General features: G+C 52.0%; 1 protein-coding gene across 4 annotated transcripts in view; it reads left to right on the forward strand.

Moving 5' to 3' along the window:
• Window positions 1–23,675, forward strand: part of DNAH10 (dynein axonemal heavy chain 10) — a 146,046-nt gene that overhangs the window by 106,920 nt on the left and 15,451 nt on the right. For all 4 annotated transcript variants that reach the window (XR_003973202.2, XM_030336257.1, XM_030336258.1 and 1 more), the window contains exons 52-62: window positions 1,513–1,684; window positions 6,141–6,344; window positions 6,992–7,072; window positions 10,079–10,276; window positions 10,798–10,959; window positions 12,643–12,817; window positions 18,202–18,383; window positions 19,368–19,504; window positions 20,668–20,885; window positions 21,925–22,146; window positions 22,397–22,544. Coding sequence is in view for 3 of the 4 variants with exons in the window: in XM_030336257.1 (XP_030192117.1) it covers window positions 1,513–1,684; window positions 6,141–6,344; window positions 6,992–7,072; window positions 10,079–10,276; window positions 10,798–10,959; window positions 12,643–12,817; window positions 18,202–18,383; window positions 19,368–19,504; window positions 20,668–20,885; window positions 21,925–22,146; window positions 22,397–22,544 (1,899 nt within the window). In the remaining variant the exon portion in view is untranslated. The remainder of the gene's footprint in view (window positions 1–1,512; window positions 1,685–6,140; window positions 6,345–6,991; window positions 7,073–10,078; window positions 10,277–10,797; window positions 10,960–12,642; window positions 12,818–18,201; window positions 18,384–19,367; window positions 19,505–20,667; window positions 20,886–21,924; window positions 22,147–22,396; window positions 22,545–23,675) is intronic.

Below are 23,675 nucleotides of genomic sequence, written 5' to 3' on the forward strand. Positions count from 1 at the left end.
TGACGTACTGTCCTCTGAGGTAGTGTCGTCCATCCTGGCCTGGCCTGGCCTCGAGGAACGGCAGAGAAGATGTCCGAGGGACAGAGGAGAAGGGTGAACGTGTGCTGGGCTGTTACTGTGCCCTTGGAATTGGGGGGGGAGGTGGGGAGTGGGGTCATAGCGAGCTGTTCATGCCCAAGTGGTGTTAGGAACTGTTGAGGGCGGGGCGCCTGGGTGGCTCATTTGTTGACCTCTGACTCTTGATTTCGGCTCAGGTCATGATCTCACGGTTCGTGAGTTCGAGCCTCTCGTCAGGCTCTGCGCTGACAGCATGGAGCCTGCTTTGGATTCTCTGTCTCCTTCTCTCTTTGTCTCTCTCTCTCTCTCTCTCTCTCTCACAATAAATAAACTTAAAAAAAAAAAAAGGAACTGTTGAGGGCAAGGGGGAAGCTAACTCAGGGAGGATCACTGGGGTCTGCACGTATCAGACGGAACGGGAGACCACACGTATTTGGCTGAAAGTCATCCATGTTGCCGTGTGTGTGTGTGTGTGCACCGAGTGCCCTGCGTGAATGTGCCTTTGCAGGCCCGCGTGAGTGGGCAGAGCGTGCACGTGACCCCATGTGCGTGCGTATATCGGGGCTGAGGGGTGGCAGCGCACGAGGGATGTTCTAGTCGCTGTAAATCCCCCGAGCTCTTTCAGAACTGACAGTTGGCTGTTTGCAGTTCAACTTCCCGGCCTCTGAGCCGATGGAAACAAACGGAGAAGGTGTGTCCTCATTTACATTTGTGTCCATTTCGAAAACATGTAATAGGATTTTAAAATTTTCGGGATCGAAACTGGCTTCCTACTTAGTTTCTCTACACATCTTCCCACAATCTAACTTTCGATGAACTCGCAGCCGGGCCTGTACCCACACGTGATGGTTGTGCTTGTGTGGGTTCCGTTTTCCTTTCTCCCTGCTCTGTGACTCCAGTGACTCGTGTGTTTTTTTTTTTTAACATTTTTTAAATTTATTTTGAGAGAGAGAGAGAGAGAGAGAGAAAGTACAAGCACGAGCTGGGGAGGGGCACACAGGGAGAGAGAGAATCCCAGACAGGCTCCAAGCTGTCAGCACAGAGCCCGATGCCAGGCTCGAACTCACGAACCATGAGATCGTGACCCGAACTGAAGTCGGATGCCGACGGGAGCCACCCAGGTGCCCCTCCAATGACTCATTCAGCGAATGAAGGTGTCCTTTTCCTCTGCCATACTCACGTGGTGTCCTCTGCACAGACCTGCATTCCCTGTCACGCTCTACACTCTGTCACGCTCTACACGTGTGCGCGCTCGTTTGCACAAAGGACTGTCAGAGTTTTCTTCGTCCCGCGTTTCTCACTCAGCAGTGTTTGTGAAAATGACCCGGGGCGTCTGGCTCTGCTGTCACTCGTCCCCCGCAGACGGCTGCACGGCCTGAGCCTCTCCCCCCGCCGTTGGCCTGTGACCCTCACGCGGGCCGGTCGTCTCACGGATGCTGTGCTCCGTGTCGGCAGGTGTTTGAGATCCTCCTGAGCCGAGGCTACTCGGAGAACAATTTCCGGGAAGATCTGAAGAACCTTTATCTCAAACTTGGGACCGAGAACAAAAGGATGATCTTCCTGTTCACGGACGCCCACGTGGCCGAGGAGGGCTTCCTGGAGCTCATCAACAACATGCTGACATCAGGTACGCGGGCTGTGCCGGCCGGATACCCGGCCAGGAGGGGGGGCCGCTCGGCGCGGGCCTGGTGGGGCCCTCAGAGATCAGAGGTCGTCCTTGGGCAATGATGAGGTCTAGGCTTGTTCCCAAGGGTCCCTCTGGCTGCCCCGAGGGTCTAGACAACAGGAAGGCGAGAGCGGGAGAGGGTGGCTGGTTTGGAGCTGCCGCTGGGGTGTGCAGGCGACAGACGACCTGGGTCTGGACGGGGCCGGGGGTTGGGGATGGCGGTGCTGTGGGAATGGAGGGAAGCGGGAGGATTCACGAGGTACGGATCGGCTGAGGGCGAGTGAGGGCGAGTGAGGGCGAGTGCACCCAGGGTGGCTCCCCCTTTCAGGCTGGAGCCTGTGTGAGTGGTTCCATTGCTAGGAGGGGGAGGACCGGCCGCTAGGGGTGCGTGGAGATGGCTACACTCACAAAAAAACCCAAACTGGATGTCGGATAGAGTTTGCCAGAGAGAGTTTGCTAGAGCCTTGGTAACAAAGTACCACAAAATGGGTGGTTGGAAACCACAAACATTTGGGGCACCTGGCTAGCTCAGAAGAGTGGGTGACTCTTGATCTCAGGGTCACTTGAGCCCCCACGTTGAGGGCTGAGTCCCACGTTGGGTGTAGAGATGACTTAAAAAAATTGGGGGCACCTGGGTGGCTCCGTCGGTTAAGCATCCGACTCTTGATTTTGGCTCAGATCATGATCTCCTAGTTCGTGGGTTCGAGCCCCACAAACCGGGCTCTGCGCTGGGAAGTTCAGAGCCTGCTTGGGATTCTCTCTCCCTCCCTCTCCCCTACTTGCTCTCTCTCTCAAAATAAGTAAATAAGTAAACTTAAAAAAAATCTAAAATCACAAACATTTAGTGTCTCACAGTGTGGAGGTCCCCCCCTCAAGGCACCTGCTGGGGTGGTTCCTTCTGGGGCTCTGAGGGAGAATCTGTTCCAGGCCCGTCTCCGGCTTCTGCTGGTTTGCTGCTAATTCCCGGGCTCGTGGGCGCGTCTCCCCAGCTCCGCTTTCCCACTCACATGGTGTTCTCCGTGCGTGCGTGTGTCTGTCTCTGATCCAAACTTCCCCTTTTTATAAGGACACCAGTTGTACTGGGTTAAGACCTGCCTTATGGACCTTGTTTTGTTTTATTTTATTTTTATTTTATTATCAGGTTAGTTAACATACAGTGGAGTCTTGGTTTCAGGAGTAGAACCCACTGATTCATCACTTCCGTACAACACCCAGTGCTCATCCCAGCAGGTGCCCTCCTCAGTGCCCATCACCCATTTCGCCCATCCCCCCCCCCACCTCCTTTCCAGCCACTCTGTTTGGTCTCTGTATTTAAGAGTCTTTTATGGTTTGTCTCCCTGTTTTTATCTTACTTTTCCTTCCCTTCCGCTATGTTCGTCTGTTTTGCTTCTCAAATTCCACATAGGAGTAAAATCATATGATATTTGTCCTTCTCTGGTTGACTTATTTCACTGAACATAATACCCTCTAGTTCCATCCACGTTGTTACAAATGGCAAGATTTCATTCTTTCTGATCGCTGAGTAATATTCCATTGTATATACTATCCATTCATCAGTCGATGGACATTTGGGCTCTTTCCATACTTTGGCTATTGTTGATAGTGCTGCTATAAACATTGGGGTGCATCTGCCCCTTTGAATCAGCATTTTTTTGGAGCTTTTGGATAAATACCTAGTAGTGTAATTGCTGGGTCATGGGATAATTCTATTTTTAATTTTTTGAGGAACCTCCGTACTCTTTTCCAGAATGGCTGTGCCAGTTTGCATTTTAATGACCTCATTTTAACTTCATGACTTCTATAAAGACCCTGTTTCCAAGTAAGGTCACATTCTGAGGTCCCGGGGGCTTCAACCTATCTTTTGTGGAGGAGGACCATTCGATCTGTAGCAGATCGGCAGTTGGATGTAGGGGTCTGGCTCTCAGATGTGGTTCCTAAAGCTTTGGAGACGGATGGGAGCATCTGCGGGGAGAGTGTGAGAAATCAGGGGAGCCCGGGGCTGAGTTCAGGGAGAAGAGGAGTGAGCCGGAGGCTGAGGTGGTAGGAGGGGAACCGGAAGCGAATTCCTCTTTATCTCTTGCAGTACACATAGCTGTGATTTAATCACGGCCGAAGGACACAAAGCACCATCAGCAGAGGGGGAGAGGCGCATGGGACGAAGTCTGGGGAGTCAGGCAAGGCTTCCAGAGCCCTCTTCCAGGGCGGTCACATAGGATACGCTTAACGCCTCCAGCATCTGATTGTGACGACACACGTGAAGTGTCATCTCCCAGGGAAGCCGTTCGGGACTCAGCGCCGAGGGTGTTTACTGGGGGCTGGTCACGTAGGCACCTGCTGCCTGGCACCTACTGAAAATTCTAGATTTCCAGGGGGAAAGCAGGTGGTCAGCATGAGCCACACTGTTTGCACAGACAGTTCAGGCCTGATGAGCTACTCTGATCCCTGAATGGTAGTGGGAACCCTCCCAAAGTCCGTGTTCCCAGACACAGGCCAGGGGCCAACCCTGTAAGCAAGCCACATCATCTTTGTTCCGTATGGCAACCCAACAGATAGTTCATAAAAATGTAGGATACTGATTCGAAATGGTATAGATACAGTCGGAAAAAGTCCGACTTGCCAGAGTCTGGCTGCTTTCCTGCCCCGGGAGGGCTGTCTCTGCATCTCCCCCTTGATTTAGTTATTCCAGAATTCCCATCAGACCGAAACCCTGGAGTGCATCAGATGCCTGACCCCTCCCACATTTTGTCCTGCTTTCTTTTTTGTCCTGCTTTCTTTTTTGTCCCTGGAGCCCGTCCCTTACCTTGCGCTCCCTTTACCGGCCACCAGAGCCAGACCCTCATCGTGTCTGACTGTGACTCTTCACACGTATCTCTGTATCGATCTTCCTGCTTCCTAACACACCACCTTCTGTGCACGTCACCAGCTCGGGGTCCCCGCGGACTGACTTCTCTTTCCGCAGCCTGAGTTCCTCTCCCTCCTTATTTTCCATCCTGCCTCTGCATCTTGCTCAGGCCCTTCTTCCCGCCTGCTGCACCCTCTTTCTCCCTCTCTTTATCAGCCTCCATGGTTGCAAGCGATGGAAACTCAACTCCAGTTGGCTTATGTGAAATTAGAGGGAGATGAAGTCAGTATTGATTCACAAAACTGAAAAAGTCCGGGTCACGTTTGGATTCAAGTGCTCAAGAGAGAGCATTCCGAATGGGTCTCCCCCACCCACCACCCACCCCTGTCTTGGCTTTACCGTTTTTCCCTTATATTTGCATTTTTGGATTTTCCCAAAGTAATTAAACAAACAGCACCAGATGCCTGAGGCTCACATCCTCCTTGGCTTAGCCTGGGCCAATGAGATTCTTTCCCAGATGTTTGTGGTCCAAGGGCTCGGCAGGGCTGTCATTGGCTGGCTCAGATCACGTGCCCCATCCCTGAGCCAATCGCTTTGGCCGGTTGACACAGGGCTCTGATTGGGCAGGCCACCCAAACCACTCGCGGGGGTAGAATGATTGTGAAGTGATTCTCCCAAGGAAAAGAGAGACCTTTGGCCAGGAAGTGGGGACGGGCGGGGACAGAGGGACTCCACTTTCCAGTGTAAAGTGTCAAGTGCCAAACTTCCTCCAAATTCTAGCTCCGGGGCCGCGCAGGGTCTCCCTCCCCTAAGAAGCCTCCTTCACTGGTGGCAGCTTCGTACCTCCTGAATGCCTGGGGCACCTACAGTCCCCGCTACTCACATGGCATTTAGCACATGCTTCCTTGGGTCGGCATCAGACTTTCCACACATGGGTTGCAGACTCGTGAGGATGGGTATAAGGGCCAGCCCTGTCCTTTTCTGTATCTGTAAACCCCACTGCAGGGCTGGGGTGTATTTTCTGTGAAGACCGAGAGGGCTCCTGTGGGTGTCATTTAATAGCACCCCAACTGGGCAAGGCTACTTACTCTTTGCAGCAGAGTTTTTCATCCTGGGCCCTAATGACATCAGGGGCAGGATAGTTTTTAGTTGTGGGGCTGTCCTGGGCATTACAGGCTGGTTGGCTGTGTCCCTGGCTTGTACCTACTAGATGCCATCAGCACCCCAGCCCCACACACACATAAGCCAGGGCGACCAAAAACGTCTTCAGACATTGCCAGATGTCTCTTGGGGGCACAGTTGTCCCTGGTTGAGTACGCTTACGATAACCCTCCCAGGTAAGGAGGAGACGTTTGTTCCTTCCACTTCAATGAGGAGACTGAGGCTCAGAGGGGTTTATACACGGGGTGTGAGTCTTGGGCCTCAGAATCAGGACACAAGCCCTGCTCCTTGGCCTTGGCATCTACGGCTCTTCCAGTGATGCTGTGCTCCTTTCATTTAAGTGCCTAGAGGGATGATACCACCCCTTCCCCGCCCCTCCGAGGCTGAAAAACTCATTGTGTCTTTGTTCTCTAGGGATCGTACCCGCGCTTTTCCCAGAAGAGGAAAAGGAGTCTGTCCTCAGTCAGATTGGACAAGAATTTCTGAAGCAAGGGACGAGCCCGGCCAAGGAATCCGTGTGGCAGTACTTTGTGAACAAGAGCGCAAATAACCTGCACATTGTCCTGGGCATGTCGCCGGTGGGGGACACCCTGAGGACGCGGTGCAGAAATTTCCCAGGTGCCCCTGAGCTGAGCCTGCAAATCGGTTTTTCCCCTTCGGCAGGGCATTCCCAGCAAAGTGAAACAGGAGATGGTCACTGGGCGGAAATTCGGGTCCTGCAGCGTAGGGTGAGACCCGCTCTGCCCCTCACGATTGCCGGTGGGCTCTCGTGCTGCCCACGGTGGACAGTGTCCTCCGACAACGAGGAGATGCTCACAGGCCCAGGTGCACGGCCCGAAGCGAGCTCCCTGCTCTCTTCCATTTGAACCGTTCTGCCAGCCTCGTGGAAGGTGCAATACCTGGACCTCTAGAGCAGAGGTTCTGAATTGGGGGGTGATTTCCGGCCCCATCCCGGGGCCATTTATCAATGCCTGGAGACAGTTTTGGTTGTCACATCGGGTGGGCGGGGGAGTGTACTGCTGACATCTAGTTGACAGAGGCCAGGGTTTTGCCCAACTTTCTACGCTGCACAGACAGCCCCGCGATAGAGGGTCGTCCAGCCCAAATGTCAGCCGCGCTGCGGTTGAGAAACTCTGCTTTGGGTGAATTATTCTTGGGTGCGTCCAGCTCCTTCTCCAGCGTGCCGGGTGCTGAAGACCGTGTCAACGTCCGTGATCATCTCAAGGTTGCAGGCTGACCATCTCTTTTCGTCTCTTCTTTTCAAGGTCTTGTAAATAACACCGGTATCGACTGGTTCATGCCCTGGCCCCCTCAAGCCCTGCATGCAGTCGCAAAGTCATTTCTAGGTATGTGACAGCTACTGTGGGGCCCCGTTAATGATGTAACAAAATAACGTAATGCTTTTCTGACTTTGAATTTTGGTCCAGCAGCTCCCTTCATCGTTAACCCCCATGGCCACGAATGGTTTTTAAGTTTGTCAGTGTGTTTTTGGTTTATATTGTGTTTTAAGCTAAAGAGATTGCAGGGGACTTACAAGGATAACTTAGGGGACAATTGATCAGGTATCATCCAAAGCAGGCGTTGGTACACCATGGCCTTTGGGCCAAATGTGGCCCGTGGCTCGTTTTGGTAAATAAAGTGTGATTGGGACACTGACCCATTGGTCAATGACCATGGTGTCTATGGCTGTTTTGGGGCCACAATTGCAACGGTGAACAATTACAGGAGAGACCATACGGCCCATGAAGCCTGAATATTTACTGTTTAGCTCTTTACAGAAAAAGTATACCGTTTCCTGACCCAAAAGATACCTGAAGGACCTTTTAGAGGACTGATTATCAATCCATGCTGAATTTGCTGTATAGTTTCAAGCACCTAAGCCCTTGATTATTAATTTTAATCTTCAACATAAGAAAGCAAGTCAGTTCGTCTTCAGGGAAAAATCTTTTTTTCAACTTTTTTTTTTTTATTTTTTTTTTTATTTTTGGGACAGAGAGAGACAGAGCATGAACAGGGGAGGGGCAGAGAGAGAGGGAGACACAGAATCGGAAACAGTCTCCAGGCTCCGAGCCATCGGCCCAGAGCCGGACGCGGGGCTCGAACTCACGTACCGCGAGATCGTGACCTGGCAGAGGTCGGACGCTTAACCGACTGCGCCACCCAGGCGCCCCAGGGAAAAATCTTTTTATCTGGACCTAACTTGAGCAGATTCATGCCAAAAGACACTGGGTGACCCCGTAAATAGCTCCCACCTTATAAATATGTATTCAGTAAATGAATAACTTGTCCCTTTATGCAGGGAGAGCTCATGTTTTTAATCAAGATGTACTTTCATGGGGAAAGGGGCTAAGAGAATGGCTCTGTCCTGCCGATGTGGCTCAGGGATCAGCAAGCTTTTTCTGGAAAGGACCACATGGTAAATATTTTCAGCTTTGTGGGTCATACAGTCTCTATTGCAGCTACTCAGCTCTGCCATCGTATCACGAAAGCAGTCGTCGACAATATGTAAGTGAACGGGTGTAGCTGTGTTCCAATAAAACTTTGTTTACAAACACAGGTGGTGGGCCGGCTTTGTCCCGCGTGGTTTGCCAACCCCCGTATCCACGCGTCTTAGCTTCCAAAGACGTGCTAGCCACCTCCCTGTGTTAGCGCTTAGTCGTGCTCTCAGCCTTCAGTGCTTCCGCGTCATCACACCGCGTGGAATTTGCTGAGAATTTTTTTCTTGGAATAGATTCCCCGGCGTTGGGATAACTGTGCCCCAAAGTATGGATATGGGTGAGGCAGTTTTTCACGCATGCTGGAAATAGGCCTGTGGGCTGTGGTTTGCCCCCCCCCCCCCCCCGGTATGATTTAAGATCACATCTGCAGCATCTGGCTGAATGGTTACTTTGGGTCAATCTTGTCTTCCTCCATCTTAATTGAAGACACATTCTGCTTTGAGGGGAGTGTGTTTCGCCATCTGTTAGATAAACCAAGATAAACCAAGATCAGCACCGGAAGAGAGGATTGACTGTTTCAACAGACTTAGAGGAAGACCCTCCTTGTGGCCACTCTGTGCTGGGCGCAAGGGATAGAGCCAGAGACACTGGATACATTTCCTTCCTGAAATTCCAAGCCCCTCCCCGGACAGTGTCATAGCCATCCAAGGGACAGAGCTCCCTACCCACAGGGAAAGAGAAACTGCCGCGGCACAGATTGGTCCTGTGGTCCACAAAAGCCACCAACCAAGTGATAGCTACTCTTTCGCTTTCCTTTTCTATTAAACATTTTTATATCAGGGCACTAGGGTGGCTCAGTCAGTTAAGCATCTGACTCTTGATTTCGGCTCAGGTCGTGATCTCACAGTTCGGGAGATCGAGCCCCAAGTCGGGCTCCGTGCTGACAGTGTAGAGCCTGCTTGGGATTCTCTCTCTCTCTGTGTCCCTCCCCTCCGCCATCCCTCAAAATAAATAAATGAACTTAAACGTTTAAAAATGTATTTTTATCTCATTTTTTTCAGTAAAACATCTATAACATAAAATTTGCCGTTTTAACCATTTTTTAAAGAAGATTTTAATGTTTATTTATTTCAGAGAGAGAGAGAGAGAGAGACAGAGTGTGAGCAGGGATCAGGCAGAAAGAGAGGGAGACACAGAATCTGAAGCGGGCTCCAGGCTCTGAGCTGTCAGTACAGAGCCTGACGTGGGACTTGAGCTCACGAACTATGAGATCATGACCTGAGCCCAAATCGGACGCTTAACCGACTGAGCCACCCAGGTGCCCCGCCATTTTAACCATTCTTAGGAGTAGAGTCAGTGGCCTGAAGAACACTCACACTGTTGTGCAGCCGTCATCGTCCATCTCCAGATCTCTTCTCATCTTGTAAAACTGAAACTGTTCCCATAAAACACGAACTTCCTGTTCCCCCAGCCCCTGGTAACCCCCATTCTGCTTTCTGTCTCTGAATCTGGCTGTTCTTGACACTTGTATGAAGTCGAATCACGGAACATTTGCCCTTTTGTGTCTGGCTTCTTGTACTCAGCGTGTGTTTGAGGCTCATCCACGTTGTATCGTGTGTGTCGGGATTTCCTTTCTTTTTACGACTGGGTAATCTTCCGTCGCGTGGATGGACCATATTCTGTTTATCCATTCGTCTGTTGATGGACATGTGGGTCGCTTCCACGTTTGGCTGTTGTGAATAGTGTGGCTGTGAACATTGGCCTACATGAATCTCCTTGGGTCCATTGTTCAGGTCTTTCTGGGCACATGCCTCAGAGCGGAATTGCTGAGTCAGAGGGAATTCTATGTTGAGCTGCGGGAAACTCCTCTTTTCCGTGTGTAAGAGGCATTTTTTTCTGTTCCTTTCTCTTCAGGGACTAATCCGATGATCCCAGTGGAAAACATAGATGGTGTGGTAGAGCATGTTGTGTTGGTCCACGAGTCCGTGGGTGAATTCAGCAAACGATTTCTACAGAAACTGAGGCGTAGCAACTATGTAACTCCCAAAAATTACCTTGATTTTATTAACACGTATTCAAAGTTACTGGACGAGAAAACTCAGTGTAACATAGGTAAGACTTGGGAACGGGGCGGTGAACACGTAAGGATCCAACTGATGACCTTTTCTTTAAGCAGGCGTTTCTTAGCAAGACGGGAATAATCAGGATCGAGGTGAAGTGTAGCACGCTCGAATCTTTCATCTCAGGGTGATTCTTCTGGGTGGGCAGGGGGCTGTCACGCTCTTACTTTTACTCATCCGTGTTGGGTCATGCGTTTTGTGGCTCTACATTTTCCCTGCTTAGAGATACGGTCTGATGGCAGCAACGTGCTCTGTTGGAAAGTGCTCTTGAAAATGCTGCGGCTCTAGCTGTTGGCCAGATGAAGCGCTGTTTTCAGAAATACATTCGTTTTGGCCGATGCTGTCTCAGCATGGCAGTGGAGGTGATGTTGACATCTCCTGGAGATTTTTTTTTTTTTTTCCTCGGTTGAGCCCAAGTTGGACGAATCACAGTGAGGCCGCTGGCACGCTTCCCCGGGCGTACTGGCAACGGTGCTCACCTTGGTGATGGGTACGGGTCCTCTCTTTCCTCAGCCCAGTGCAAGCGTCTGGAGGGGGGGCTGGACAAGCTGAAGGAGGCCACCATCCAGCTGGATGAGCTGAACCAGAAGCTGGCCGAGCAGAAGGTCGTACTGGCGGAGAAGTCGGCCGCCTGTGAGGCCCTGTTGGACGAGATTGCCACCAACACGGCCACAGGTGAGTGTGGGGCCAGCTCTGGGGGCACGGACCCCCCAGATGGGGCGGGGCTCCACTGGGGGACATTCCTGAGAAGCCACTTGGAAGGCCACTGTTTTTCTCCTGAGCACAATGTGCATTCCCGCATGTGGACTTCGCAGGCCGCTCCCGCTGGTTGCCCGCCACACCGAGCTCGCCTGCGGTTATTCCAGCCCCTTCCCACGCGGCCCAGCCCCAGTCCCATCTCCCCTGAGACCCTTCCCCTGCCGACCCCTCTTCTTGGCCCCCTGACTGTTGTGATGGTTCCCGCTCTGCTTTTCGGTTCTGACGGTTTCACAGTTGTGACCTTGCTCCCTTCTTCCCATGCACTTGTCCTCCAGCAAGAAACTCTCTCTCGGGGCCGGGATCCTTCATAGCGTCAGGGCCCAGACGCGCTTTGCGCTCTGTAGACGCTCGGCCCACGCTTGCTTCTTGACCGTGAAGACGAATCCCGAGAGAACGCCTCATTGGAAAATATTAGGGCATCCAGTCAACGTTCAGTATGTTTATTGAACACCCACCGTATCGGTTGCCTAGGGCCATCTGGTGAAGCAAAGTCAGCATAAATTTTCGCAGGGCGCCAGGGCACACAGGATTGCGACACACCAAGGTGGTGACGAGCATGGCTGTGATGCTCAGGTCCTTGTGCTCCGGTCCCAGCTGGGTGCTCTCAGACAGGTGACAGTGTATTTGTTTCCTAGAGCTGCCCTAACGAATGGCCACACCTGGGGGCGGGGGGGGGGGGCTTCGAACAACACTTGACTCTCTTACGGTTTTGGAGGCCATATTTGGAGATCGGCAGGACCAGGCCTCCTTCCTCCTTGCTTCTACCAGCTTCCGGTGGTTTGCTGGCAGTCCTTGGCTTTTAGGTTTATCTCCGTGTCTACCACCACTGGCACATTATCTCTGTGTTTCTGTGTCTTCCCATGGTCTTCTTATAAGGATACAAGCCATTGGATTTAGGGACCACCCTAACCCAGTATGACCTCATGTGAACTAGGATCTACAAAGACCCTCTTTCCCAATAAGGTCACATTCTGAGGTTCCCAGGTGGACGTGGACAGTGGGGAGACACTCTTCAATCCAGCACACCTACTATGAACCAAAGCTTGGTCTAAACATTAGGGTTACAGACCTTGGGGAGATGCTCACATTCTAGCGAGTGGAACCAGACAATCAATGAGCCAATAATTAGATCAACTTCCAGATTTTGATCAATGTCATGAGGCAAGTAAACAGAGAGATGAGGTCTAGGGTGACAGAGGGGGCAGGGCACCTTAGGAGGGGTGGTTCTGAGCTGGGCCTGAATAAATATAAGAAAAGGTGACGAGAAGCAGGGAGATCTCAGTGAGCCGGAAAGAGGGAGGGTGGCCCTAGTGTCCTCGGCTAACACTGGCCACGCAGGGTTGGGGGACTGTCCTGTGGGATGGAGTGGTGGGACATGGGTGGGCCAGTCAGATCAGCTGTCCTGCTGTTGGAGACCCCGTGCCCGGTAAGGTTTCTGTTCTAGCAGGAACACCCGAGGCCGCCATATTGGACAAAGCTCATTAGATCCCCTGACAGCCCAGCACCAACCTTGGAGGGCTGCGGGCTGCTTTGTGTCAGTAGTAATGGTCCCCCACCTCCGTGCCCAGTAGTTTCACTAACCTCCCCTTCCTCCTGTAGCTGAGGAGAAGAAGAAGCTTGCAGAGGAAAAAGCCATGGAGATAGAAGAACAAAACAAGATCATTGCGGTGGAGAAGGCTGAGGCCGAGACAGCCCTCGCCGAGGTCATGCCCGTGCTGGAGGCTGCCAAGCTGGAACTGCAGAAGCTGGACAAATCCGATGTGACTGAGATTAGGTAACTGGTGGCAGTTTCCAAGTGTGCTTGGCCGCCCGTATCAGTCCTGACAGCAACTACAATAATCACGGCGGTCAGGCATTTGTGGAGCCCCGTCGCGCGCCGGCCACTGTGCTGAGCACTTTCTGTGGTGGGTACCGTTAGTGCCGTTCTTATCCTCGTTTGCAGAAGAGGAAAGTGGGGCGCAGGACGGTAAGATGGCTCGCCCCAGGTCCCCCAGCCGGGAGGTAGCGGAGCCTGTTGACTTTGGACCCAGGCTGGCTCACAGGAGGGGACTGAGTTCCAGAGCGGGGTGTGTGGGAGGAGGTGGGGTTTGTCAGCCGATGCTTTTTCCGGGACACACGACACGAGCGTCTGTGTGGGGCGCTTGACGCAGGGGGCCGGAGCCCTGCTGAAAATAGCTTGACAAAGATGGTGCCACAAGCTGAGAGTCGACTGGGGAGGCTCCGATCCAGCTCTAGCCAAAGGGGCTTGTGAGGGGTGGGGAGAGGGGCTCTTTATTGTGGCTCCCGGACCTCTGGCGAGTCAATTTGTAAAATGCCTGTCCCCCCTGCAGCCCCAGAGGACTTCCAGGGAAAGGGGCCTGGTGTGGGGCTGGTGGGTGAGCTTTCTCCCGCGTTGTGTGGGGCTCCTTAGGGCACCGCTAACGGATCTCGCTCATCAACTCGGCACGAGACTGAAGGCAGGAAGGAACACTCCCCCATCTGCCTGCCCCTCTGCTTATGTCGCCTGGCCCCACACACGTCTCCCCCTGGTCCGGGACCCTCAGCTCTCTCCTCTCTCCCCATCACCTCCTTGCTTTCAGAAAGGGTTGGGGTCTTCTGGCCCCACAGTAGGTCTCCTGTGAGCGACACTCCTGTTTCCAAGCCCGTGGTTGACTCTCCGTCTTAGGCTCCCGGCAGAACGATGCTTGTTCTCTGTGCTCGTCTCTCTTCCTTCCTTGTCAAAGGCTGGGCCCCTGGCATTTGTTTATTAGTGAGACATGTGGACTTGAAACCGAACGTCCAGCTCATTCCAGGGCAGGGGACTTAAGCAGCTCTCGGGAGGCCACCGGCGGATACTGCTGTTGGCAGAGGTCATTATTTCGGCTTTGCAAAGCGTGGTTGAATGAAGGCGTAAGGACGGACGTTTTAAGATCGCAATCGTACGTGTCAGAAGTTCGGACGGGGGTGCAGAACAAAGCAGAAACGCATACGAAGCTGAGTTGTAGGACAGACCGTCAGCATACACATTTTCAAGGGAAACCGCCAACGTCGGTTATACAAATGTTGGGCACCACTCCCAGGTCAGCGGCATAAAAACACCGTGAGAGCAGAGAGCCGGGAAGGAGTTTTGAAGGGGATTTGTTTGGAGAGAAGGGGCTGTGAGTCCCCGGCTCGACCCAAGGGCGAGGGGGAGACGGGGCTCCTACAGGACCAAATGGAGAGCTTGCTATGTGTCCCCGGCAGCTGGCGGGGGATGCCCGTATCTCGCCTGAGACAGGTGCGAGATGGTGCTCGAGTCATTTCTGAGAAAGCGCGAGTGGCCTATGACCTGAAGGGACTAGTTTCTGGAAATGTAATTATGGGAGTAGGTAATGTGTTCGTGTATGGCTCTGCCTCTTACGGGGGGGTGTGACCTCAGGTAAGTCACCTAACCTCTCTGTGCTGCAGTGTCCTCATCTGTAAGACGAGGCTGATAATAATTGTCCCCATGGCCTCAGGGCTGTTGTGAACTATTGTATGAAGAGCTCTCCGGACCACACAGTGGGCGTCAAGTAAGCATTAGCTAGGATGGTCCCAACATCTCAGTGACATGATGTGAAAGCCCCCTCCCAACCGCCCCATCAACTTAGTCCCCCTCCTTTCCCCCCCACCTGCCCCCCAACACAGCAGGTACCCATTGCCTTTTGGTTCTCACCTGTCATCCAGAGGGTTTTTGTGCGTGGTCACGGCAACCGGGCGTACAAGTGTCTCTTCAGTTCCTGACTGTAGATTCTAAAGGTTAGTGGAACAAGGGACACCTGTGTATTTTCTTCCTTCTCTTTTTGGTGTGCAAACGGACACACACCGTATGCATTTTTCTACATCTTGGCTTTTCCACCAAACAGTGCATTTTGGAGATGTTTTGCGTGTCAGTATATGATGAACTTCCCCCATATCTAAAAAGAGTCCATCACATTCCTTTGTATGGTGGCTGTGTTATCATCTATTTAACCGGCCCCAGTTTCCGAATCTTTAGCTTGTTGCCAGCCTTTTGCCTTTACAAACCGCATGGCAAAGAATAGCACCGACTGCACTTCATGGCGCAGCCGGGCAAGTCCGCCACGGGGATACTTTTCCAGAAGCGGAACTGCCGAGTCCAAGGGTGTGTGCGTTTATGATGTCTACAGCTGTTGTTTAGTGCTCTCCCTGGGGTGGAACCAATTTACACTCCACTGACAGTCCATGGGAGTGCCTGCTTTTCCAGAGCCTCACCAACAGAGAGCATCATCACACGTTTGAATTTTTGCTTGTTATGTAGATGAAAAATTGTATTTGTGTAGTTTTAATGTGCATCCCCCTTATTGTGAGTGAGGCTGGCCTTTTTTCATATGTGAAAGACGTGCGTTGGGTTTGTGTGTATTTCCTTTTCTGTGAACTGTTTATACACTTTGCCCACTTATCTGTTGGATTGTTGTTATTGTTACTTTTTCTCTTGTCCGTTTCCAGTGGATTTTTATGTAATAGGGAGGTGAGCTTTTTATCCACGATGTGAGTTGCAGATATCTTCCCCTGTGGTTCATTGGCCATTCGACTTTGCTTGTGAGTTTTGTGTGTGTGTTTGTGTTTGCTGTGCGTGAGATTTTTATGTGGCAGATTTTAGCAATGTTTTAGTTTGTGGATCTCGGATATTATGTCATCTTTAAAAGGCCTTAAAAATGAAAGATTGTAAGACAATCTCCCCATGATTTCTTCCTGTGCATTTACAGTGTAATTCTTTATGGTTCAATAGTTGATCTTTTGGGGATTTTTCCTGGGGTTCAGTGCGAACCCAGTGGATCCAATTTTCTTTTTATCCAAATTTATTTTTTCCAGATGACTATAATCTGGCTCTCTTTAGGTCATTTGGATGTCAAGTGTGGTGAGCCAGCACTTACATCTTGACAATTTCATAATCCTTTGATTCTTTAAATAGCACTTTCTTTCTGCGAGGCTCAATCCCCTTTGTAGAAATCATCAGATGTTAAGCCAGGAAGATTAGGAGTCATGAAGATTAGAAGTGGACGTTCCTCTGTAGTATAAAAGGCTCCCTTTGTTACCGGCTTGTGGTTTCACTTTTCTCTCTTCCATTCGTTCGGTAGTCTTTGGGTGCCCACCACCCGCCCACCGACACTGTGGGCTGTGCCGGCACTGGGGCTGAGCAAGGTCTTTACTGCATTCAGCTGACACTCCCGGGGAGGCACGGGTGTTTGTGCAGGAATCCCACGTGGACAGTAAGATCACCCAGGAGAAGGTTAGGACGGGGAGATCTTTGCTGCTACGACCATGGATAACGGGGGAACCTGACCTAGTCGGGGCGGGGGGTAGTCAGGGACAGTATTCCCCAGGAAGTGACATACAAACTGAGACGTGGCTAGAGAATATGGATTCACCGGCTGTAGGATAGAGGCTAGAGGCGGCCGTCTCTGAGACTGGAAGGAGCTTGGCCCGAGGGCAAAACAGAGACAGAGTGTCTGAGTTAGAGTGAGGGAAGGTGGGGAGTCGGGTGTGTGAGGATTCTTTCCCTCCGGGGAGCGGGCATATCATCACCATCTTTCTCTCACCTGTTTCTTTTGTGATAGGAGAAAAGAATCAAATGAAACAGGAATGTTTCTATTTCCCAGACTGACCACCTCAGGATTACTAACACCTCAGTTATCCTGTGTTACGACGGCGACGCGTTCTGTATACACGAGGTTCCCGGGACTCGTTTGTAAGCTGACAGCAGAGGGCTTCGCTTTCATAGACTCGCAGGGTTTCCGAGTGGGAAGGTCTGGCTCTGTTTCCCCATTTTGCAGATGGGAAAATTGAGAACCCTGGATAGTTTATAACTTGCCCAAGGTCTCAGGATCCTCCACTGAGGCCGGGGCTCTTCCCGTCTTCTATCTGAAAGCCTCTCACTGCTTCTGTCCTCTTCTGATTATTCAAAGATCAGTGGCCTGGGCCTGGCCTTCATCAACCCTGAAGGAAACCTTTCAGAAACAGTTGACAGCGTTGCCTGCTTTCGTAAGACCTAGTGGTGGCCTCATTGAACCTTCCCCTGGTGACTCAGGACCATTACTTTAATCATCTGTCTTTGTGCCAGAGTCATTGCCCTGGCTTGTCCTTACCCCGCGTGGCTCCTCCTCTCTGCTCTCGTCTGCAGGCGAGCGGGTGGGGGTCCTGGGGCTGGGATGGGTGGGGCGTTTGCCCAGTATAGAAAGTCTCCATAGTGCTGTGCTGGCCGCGTTGTTCTCGCTCTCTTGCTCCCTCCCGCCCTCCTTCTCGCCTCTGGGTCACCCTGGCCTCCTGCTGGAATGGCTGGGCTCCTGCCTCACCTCCCCCCAGGCTGCCCTCGGCCCTTCTGGGGCCTCTGTCATCTCTGCTCTTCTCTCTTTCTTTTCCTTCCCTCCATCACTTTCCTTACGCTTCTGTCTCTCTTCACGGTTTTGGTGTCTGCACAGCTCATCTGGGTCGTAGGTACTTTGCCCAGCAGCAGGCAGCCAAGCGGTCCCCCTGGGTCCAGTGAACGTGCCACCTGTCCCTTGCCAGGTCTTTGTGCTGCTGTGCCGTCCCCTGCTTCTTTGGGTCTCGGTTCCCTGAGGGTTGAGGGCGCGGGACGTCTGAGCGTTGGATCAGCAGAGTGGCGGTCTGGTCTCATCAAAGACAAAGGCAACAGGGGTGACATAGACCCGAAGGAGCCCGGGATGTGGGGACCCCGGACCCCACGGGCTGTGTGAACATAGGCAGGCTGTGTGAAACGCTGAGCCCTGTCTCTTCATCTAGTAAATGGATGGCAGTAATGAGAGTGGTTACGCTGTAGAGTCTAAGGAGCCACCCCAGGTGTAATTAGAAGCACAGGTTCTCAGGCTCCACCCTGACCTACTGACTCAGATGCTTGGGGTGGCCCGGGTTTGCATTTTAAATGACACCCGCCCCCGTGATTCTGTTGCCGTCAGGTTCCGGGAGCCTGACCTGGCGCCTGATAGAGGAGACCAGTCCCTGACTTGGAGAAGCTCCCCCGAGGAGCCCAAGTCGGTGTCGGGATGTGGCTTCCTTGGCTTCCACGCAGTGTCACCTCCAAGAGATGACTCTCGGTTGAGCCACGTTTTCTGGAACTCTCATTTAGGCTAGGTCCCGGCCGCATCCTGGGTCTGATTCACATATGTCTTTGTTTCTCACCAGGTCCTTTGCTAAGCCCCCCAAACAGGTGCAGACGGTGTGTGAGTGCATCCTCATCATGAAAGGGTATAAGGAGCTCAACTGGAAAACTGCCAAAGGCATGATGTCTGACCCCAATTTCCTGAGGTCTCTGATGGAGATTGATTTTGATTCAATTACCCAGAGCCAAGTTAAAAATATTAGAGGTGAGCGGAGACGAATGTAGGAATAGCCGGGCTTGATCCCAGTTTGGCATCTCAGTCTTGGGAGTAGGGATGGAGAGCAAGGAGGGAATTGGCCGGGTGACTGTTGCCAGAGGAAGATGGCAGCACTGGGGGTGACACGGGAAGGCTGGGTGCCGGATGGGCGGTGGCAGCCGATGCCTGCTGCACGTTTGACGGCAGTCACTCTGGCGTTCCCGTTAGGAAACGGCGCCTTCTTACGGAACCCAGCCTGGCCTTGTCTTCCGGCATCTTGTCCACCAGGCATGGTGGTGCAAGAGGCGGTCTGACCTTGATCTCTTCCCTTGCGCTTTTTGCCAGTGTACAGTCTGCTGTAGATCCCTGGGAGATGGGCGGGGAGGGACCGGCACCACCCGCAGCCAGCCTCTCTGTCCTCAGTTACCGAATGCCCACGTTCCCGTTGAGCCTGGCTCCTGACCTGCCTAGATGTTTAGCCAGTGGGAACGAGGCTAGTCTTTGCAAAAGGCCACTCAAGTTCATAGTGCCACCGTTTACCTTCATGGTTTGTTCAGAACGTTATTGTCAGGTGCTTTTTCTCAGCAGCTCAGACACAAAACTAAATGAAACACGAAGGATGACAACAAGTGCAAAAACCCAAGGACCTCTCTCTACCTGAATATTGGCTTGGGTGGGTTTCCATTCATGTGAAATTACTCCCGGGGTGAGAGTATAGGTAGAGGGGACGGTGACTCGTCATGGCCAACGAATCCCAGCCAGCTGCCTGCTCTGAGCCACTTGGACGCACAGTCGGGGGTCCCCACGGACGGACACCCCGGGTCCTGATGTCACATGGAAGTGCCTGGGTCATAGGATGTCCTGGGGGGCAGTAACACGTGCCCCTCCCTCACACCTTAATCATCCACCTACACAAAACTCATTTATTTCCCACCTTACTTTCCCAAGAGGAGTCTTGTCACTCGTCGAAATCATTGCATCTTTGACCGTTAGGCCTCTTGAAGACTCTCAACACCACAACTGAAGAAATGGAAGCTGTGAGCAAAGCAGGCTTGGGGATGCTGAAGTTCGTGGAAGCTGTAACGGGCTACTGCGACGTTTTCCGAGAAATCAAGCCCAGAAGAGAGAAGGTACTGTCCACACGTAAGACCTAAACATTGCTGCCAAGGGAGCAATCTGGAGTCGCGTTTAATATGTCCACAGCTTTGCCGGAAGCATTCTGACGGGGTTCTGATTTTACATCGCATAAACGTTCCCCTGCCCGCCCCCAGCACTACCAAATGATAACCCTGAATTATAGCTCTCATCCAGATGGCGTGAACTGGCGGAACCAAAGTCTGGAAGATTTTCAAATTTTGCGTGAAAAGAGTAGGATAAATGGGTAAAAACTGTCCTCTGTGGCTAAAGCAGGATTCCCAGCCTTGGAGCTCATGACGTCCGGGGCCGGACGGTTCTCCGTGGTGGGGGCCGTCCTGTGCACCGTACGATGTCTAGCAGCATCCCTGACCTCCACCCACTGGGTGCCATTGTCCCTACCCCTAAGTTTTGACAACTAAAAACGTCTCCCGACATTGCCATGTGTCCTCTGAGGGGCAAAACCACTGGGTCAGAACGCACAATACAAAGGGAGTTGTCAGGTTGATTCGATCATTTTGAGACCTATTTTCTTAAAAATTTTTAAATGTTTATTTTTGGGGGGGGGGGGGAGAGAGAGAGAGAGAGAGAGAGAGAGACCGAGTGCGAGTGGGGGAGGGGCAGAGAGAGAGGGAGACACAGAGTCCGAAGCGGGCTCCAGGCTCTGAGCCGTCAGCACAGAGCCCGACATGGGGCTTGAACTCACAAACCGTGAGATCGTGACCTGAGCCGAAGTTGGATGCTCAACTGACTGAGCCACCGGGCACCCAGAGACCTATTTTGACGTTGCTTTATAACTCAGAATTTTATTGCTTAGAAAACTTACGACTGGGCATAAGATCAGTATCGTTTTCACGCGTTCTTTTGAGTTTTTGACTTAGAACCACAGTGTCATTTTACTGTGATCTCAGTACACTGGGAAATGAAGCATCTGCTAACTCGGATGAAGACCTGTTTTTCCAATGGGTTTAGAGCTTTTGCAGCAAACTGTCGAAGAGGCGACTAAGAAGCCAGGTACCTCAGCAGGACGTATGACGGCCCCAAAGAGTATGAACGGCATTAGAAACGCGGTGTGGACGTAAGCCCAGGGGTGAGACTCCTTCGTCCCTGCCTCACTCCGGTCCCTTTCCCCACCGTCCTGTGAACCGTCTTCCCACAGGTGGCCAGGCTGGAGCGGAACTTTTACCTCACTAAACGCGAACTAGAAAAGATCCAGAATGAGTTGGCAGCGATCCAGAGAGAACTGGAGGCTCTCGGGGCCAAATACGAGGCAGCCATTCTGGAAAAGCAAAAGCTGCAGGAAGAAGCCGAGATCATGGAGAGACGGCTGATCGCTGCTGACAAGCTCATCTCGGGGCTGGGGTCTGAGAACATCAGGTCAGCGGCCGACGCGCTGTGCGCTAAGAGCTCTGAGACTCTGTGGTCCGTGAGCGAACGTCGCCGACGGACCGTCTCGCCATGTAGTCTTCACCCCGCGCTGCGTTTTTATCTGAACACCGCGTGGGAAAGTTCCGATGTTACTGTTACCGTGTTTAGGGTGGCTGATGCCATTTTACGCATTCTGTGGTTGATTAAATAATTATGAAGGGTTAAGGAGGCAGCGCAGCTGTGGAGACAGGGAGGCACCAGTGGCCTCTGGCAAGGCGCCCTCTGTCCTAGAAACGTTTACTTCTTAGTGACCTTTAACTGAGGCACCTAGTGAGCGCCTCCTGGGCGGGTCTGGGCGAGGAGTCCGCCTCTGTTGCCGGACAAATCTCTTCCGAGGGCTCTTGTGTCTGGCTCAGTCCTGAGCTTCAGTTTTAAGCAGGTGGGACTGTTTGATGCCTAGGGGCAAGGCCATGTGGCCAGAGCTGGTCCGCTGGTAGTTTCCATTCCAACACCATAAAAGGGGTATGGAAAACACTAGAAAATACTGTCTGCTTGTAGGAAACAAACCATTTTCAGTATTTCTAAAACCTCGAAGACTTTGGCCATTTACCAGAAGAGGCCAGGTGAAACATCTACTTCCTTTTATCTCGGGTAGAATTTTGTCACCAAGCAGGACCAGAGCTCATGAGTTCTGCTGGGTGTGTCTGTAAGTTATTGATCAAAGCGTTCGGAAACAACGTGATTACTACTTAATAAATAGCTTGGAGACTAGATGCATCCCGCAAATACTTGTCCAGCCCCCCAATTAGATGCTGGGTTCTGCTGAACCCTGCAATTAGACAAAGTCTTCCAAAACGCTGGGCTCACCAGGGTGGGGTGTGGCAAAATGACCTGGCAGTCTTTGTTTCTAAAAGGAGAGAATATCTCCAACGACGTTTCCTTCTGGCTAGCCCCATTAGCGGCGGCTCGAGGCGGTTCTTCTAGAATGTTCCTTCTGATTGTGCCGGAAGATAACGGCTTACCGCAGCCCCCCCGTCTTCTGTGCCAGGTGGCTGAATGACCTGGACGAGCTGATGCACCGGCGGGTGAAGCTGCTGGGGGACTGCCTGCTTTGCTCGGCTTTCCTGAGCTACGAGGGCGCGTTCACGTGGGAGTTCCGTGACCAGATGGTCAACCAAGTTTGGCAGAGTGACATCCTGGAGCGGGAGATTCCCCTGAGCCAGCCCTTCCGGTTAGAAAGCCTGCTCACGGACGATGTTGAGATCAGCAGGTGTGTGTGACCCGGAGCCCGGAGGACGAGGGTGCCTTGGGGTGGGGGTCCACGTGGGTGTCACCCCGGCAGGACACAGCAAGGGGTGCAGTTGACTTGACTGCACAGAAGATCCGGCTTCCTGGACCCTGAGGAGCGTTGAGCAGCCTGTGGGTTGGTAGATTGTTCTGGAAGGCCAGTCCTACCACCGTCAGCACTTGGTTACAACTTGCACAAGAAAAATACATTTCCCTGTCACTGTTCCTTCCAGGTGGGGCTCCCAGGGACTGCCCCCCGATGAGCTCTCGGTTCAGAATGGCATCCTTACCACCCGGGCCAGCCGGTTCCCCCTCTGCATCGACCCCCAGCAGCAGGCCCTCAACTGGATAAAGAGAAAAGAGGAGAAAAATAACCTGCGGGTACGGCCGGCCCCTCCCTGGGTGACCCCTGCCCTCCCTGCCTGTTCTCTCCCGCCATCTCTACCGTGACAGCCCCGGGGCCCCCAGCGATGCTGAGCTGAGGCGTCACCATCCTGAAGCCCTAGCCGAGCCAGCCGCCTCCCTGCCCGCCCACCCCGTCCCGTCTCTGAGGGCTGCACCACCTGCCTGGGGCTCTGCTCGCTTACCTGGGCACGTCTTTCAGCTGCCAGGAGCTCGAAGGTGCACCCTACCCATCCAGGGCTTAGATGCTTTTTTTTTTTTTTTTTTTTTTTTTTTTTTTTTTAATTCTGGAAGGGAGGAATGATATCTCAGTATCTTTTGATTGAGATATAATTCACATACTGTAAAATTCACCCTTTGAAGCATACAGTTCGGTGGTTTTTTTGTATATTACCTGCAGAGTTCTACAACAAACACCAGAATCTGTTTTTACCACTACCCCCCAAAAGCAATGTTGCATGCTATAGCCACCTACCCACACGCTCCCTCTGCCCCCCACCCCCTGGCCACCACGGATGTCTTTTATAGATTTGCCTCTTGTAGACATTTCATATCAATGGGATCATACATGTGGACTTTTGTGTCTGGTTTCTCTTTCCCTCAGTATCATGTTTTCAAGCAGGTGTCCGTGCTTCCTTAGTTTTTATTGATGGATAATACTCCGTTGCCTGGACAGACCACGTCTGACCATCCATTTAATCCATAGATGGACATCTGGATTGTTTCTGCTTTTTGACTAGCATGAATAATACTGCTGTGAACATTCGTGTGCAAGTTTCCTTTTTCTTTTTTTTTTTTTTTTTGGTGGGCATATGTGTTCAGTTGCCCTGGGTGAAATTGCTGAAATTGAAATTACTTTTTTCCTTATTTTTTTTTTTTCCTGGTCCTCGCTCCCAAGTATGTACAGGCTGTTGGGGGGAAGGTCTGCCTCTAAGATACACACATAGCTATGGTGAGACAATTATTATTATTATTATTATTATTATTATTTAATGTTTATTTTTGAGAGAGAGAGACAGAGTGTGAGCTGGGCAGGGGCAGAGAGAGAGACACACACAGAATCTGAAGCAGGCTCCAGACTCTGAGCTGTCAGCACAGAGCTTGATGTGG

The sequence above is a fragment of the Lynx canadensis genome, chromosome D3, assembly GCF_007474595.2.
Source record: "Lynx canadensis isolate LIC74 chromosome D3, mLynCan4.pri.v2, whole genome shotgun sequence".
NCBI classification, from domain to species: domain Eukaryota; kingdom Metazoa; phylum Chordata; class Mammalia; order Carnivora; family Felidae; genus Lynx; species Lynx canadensis.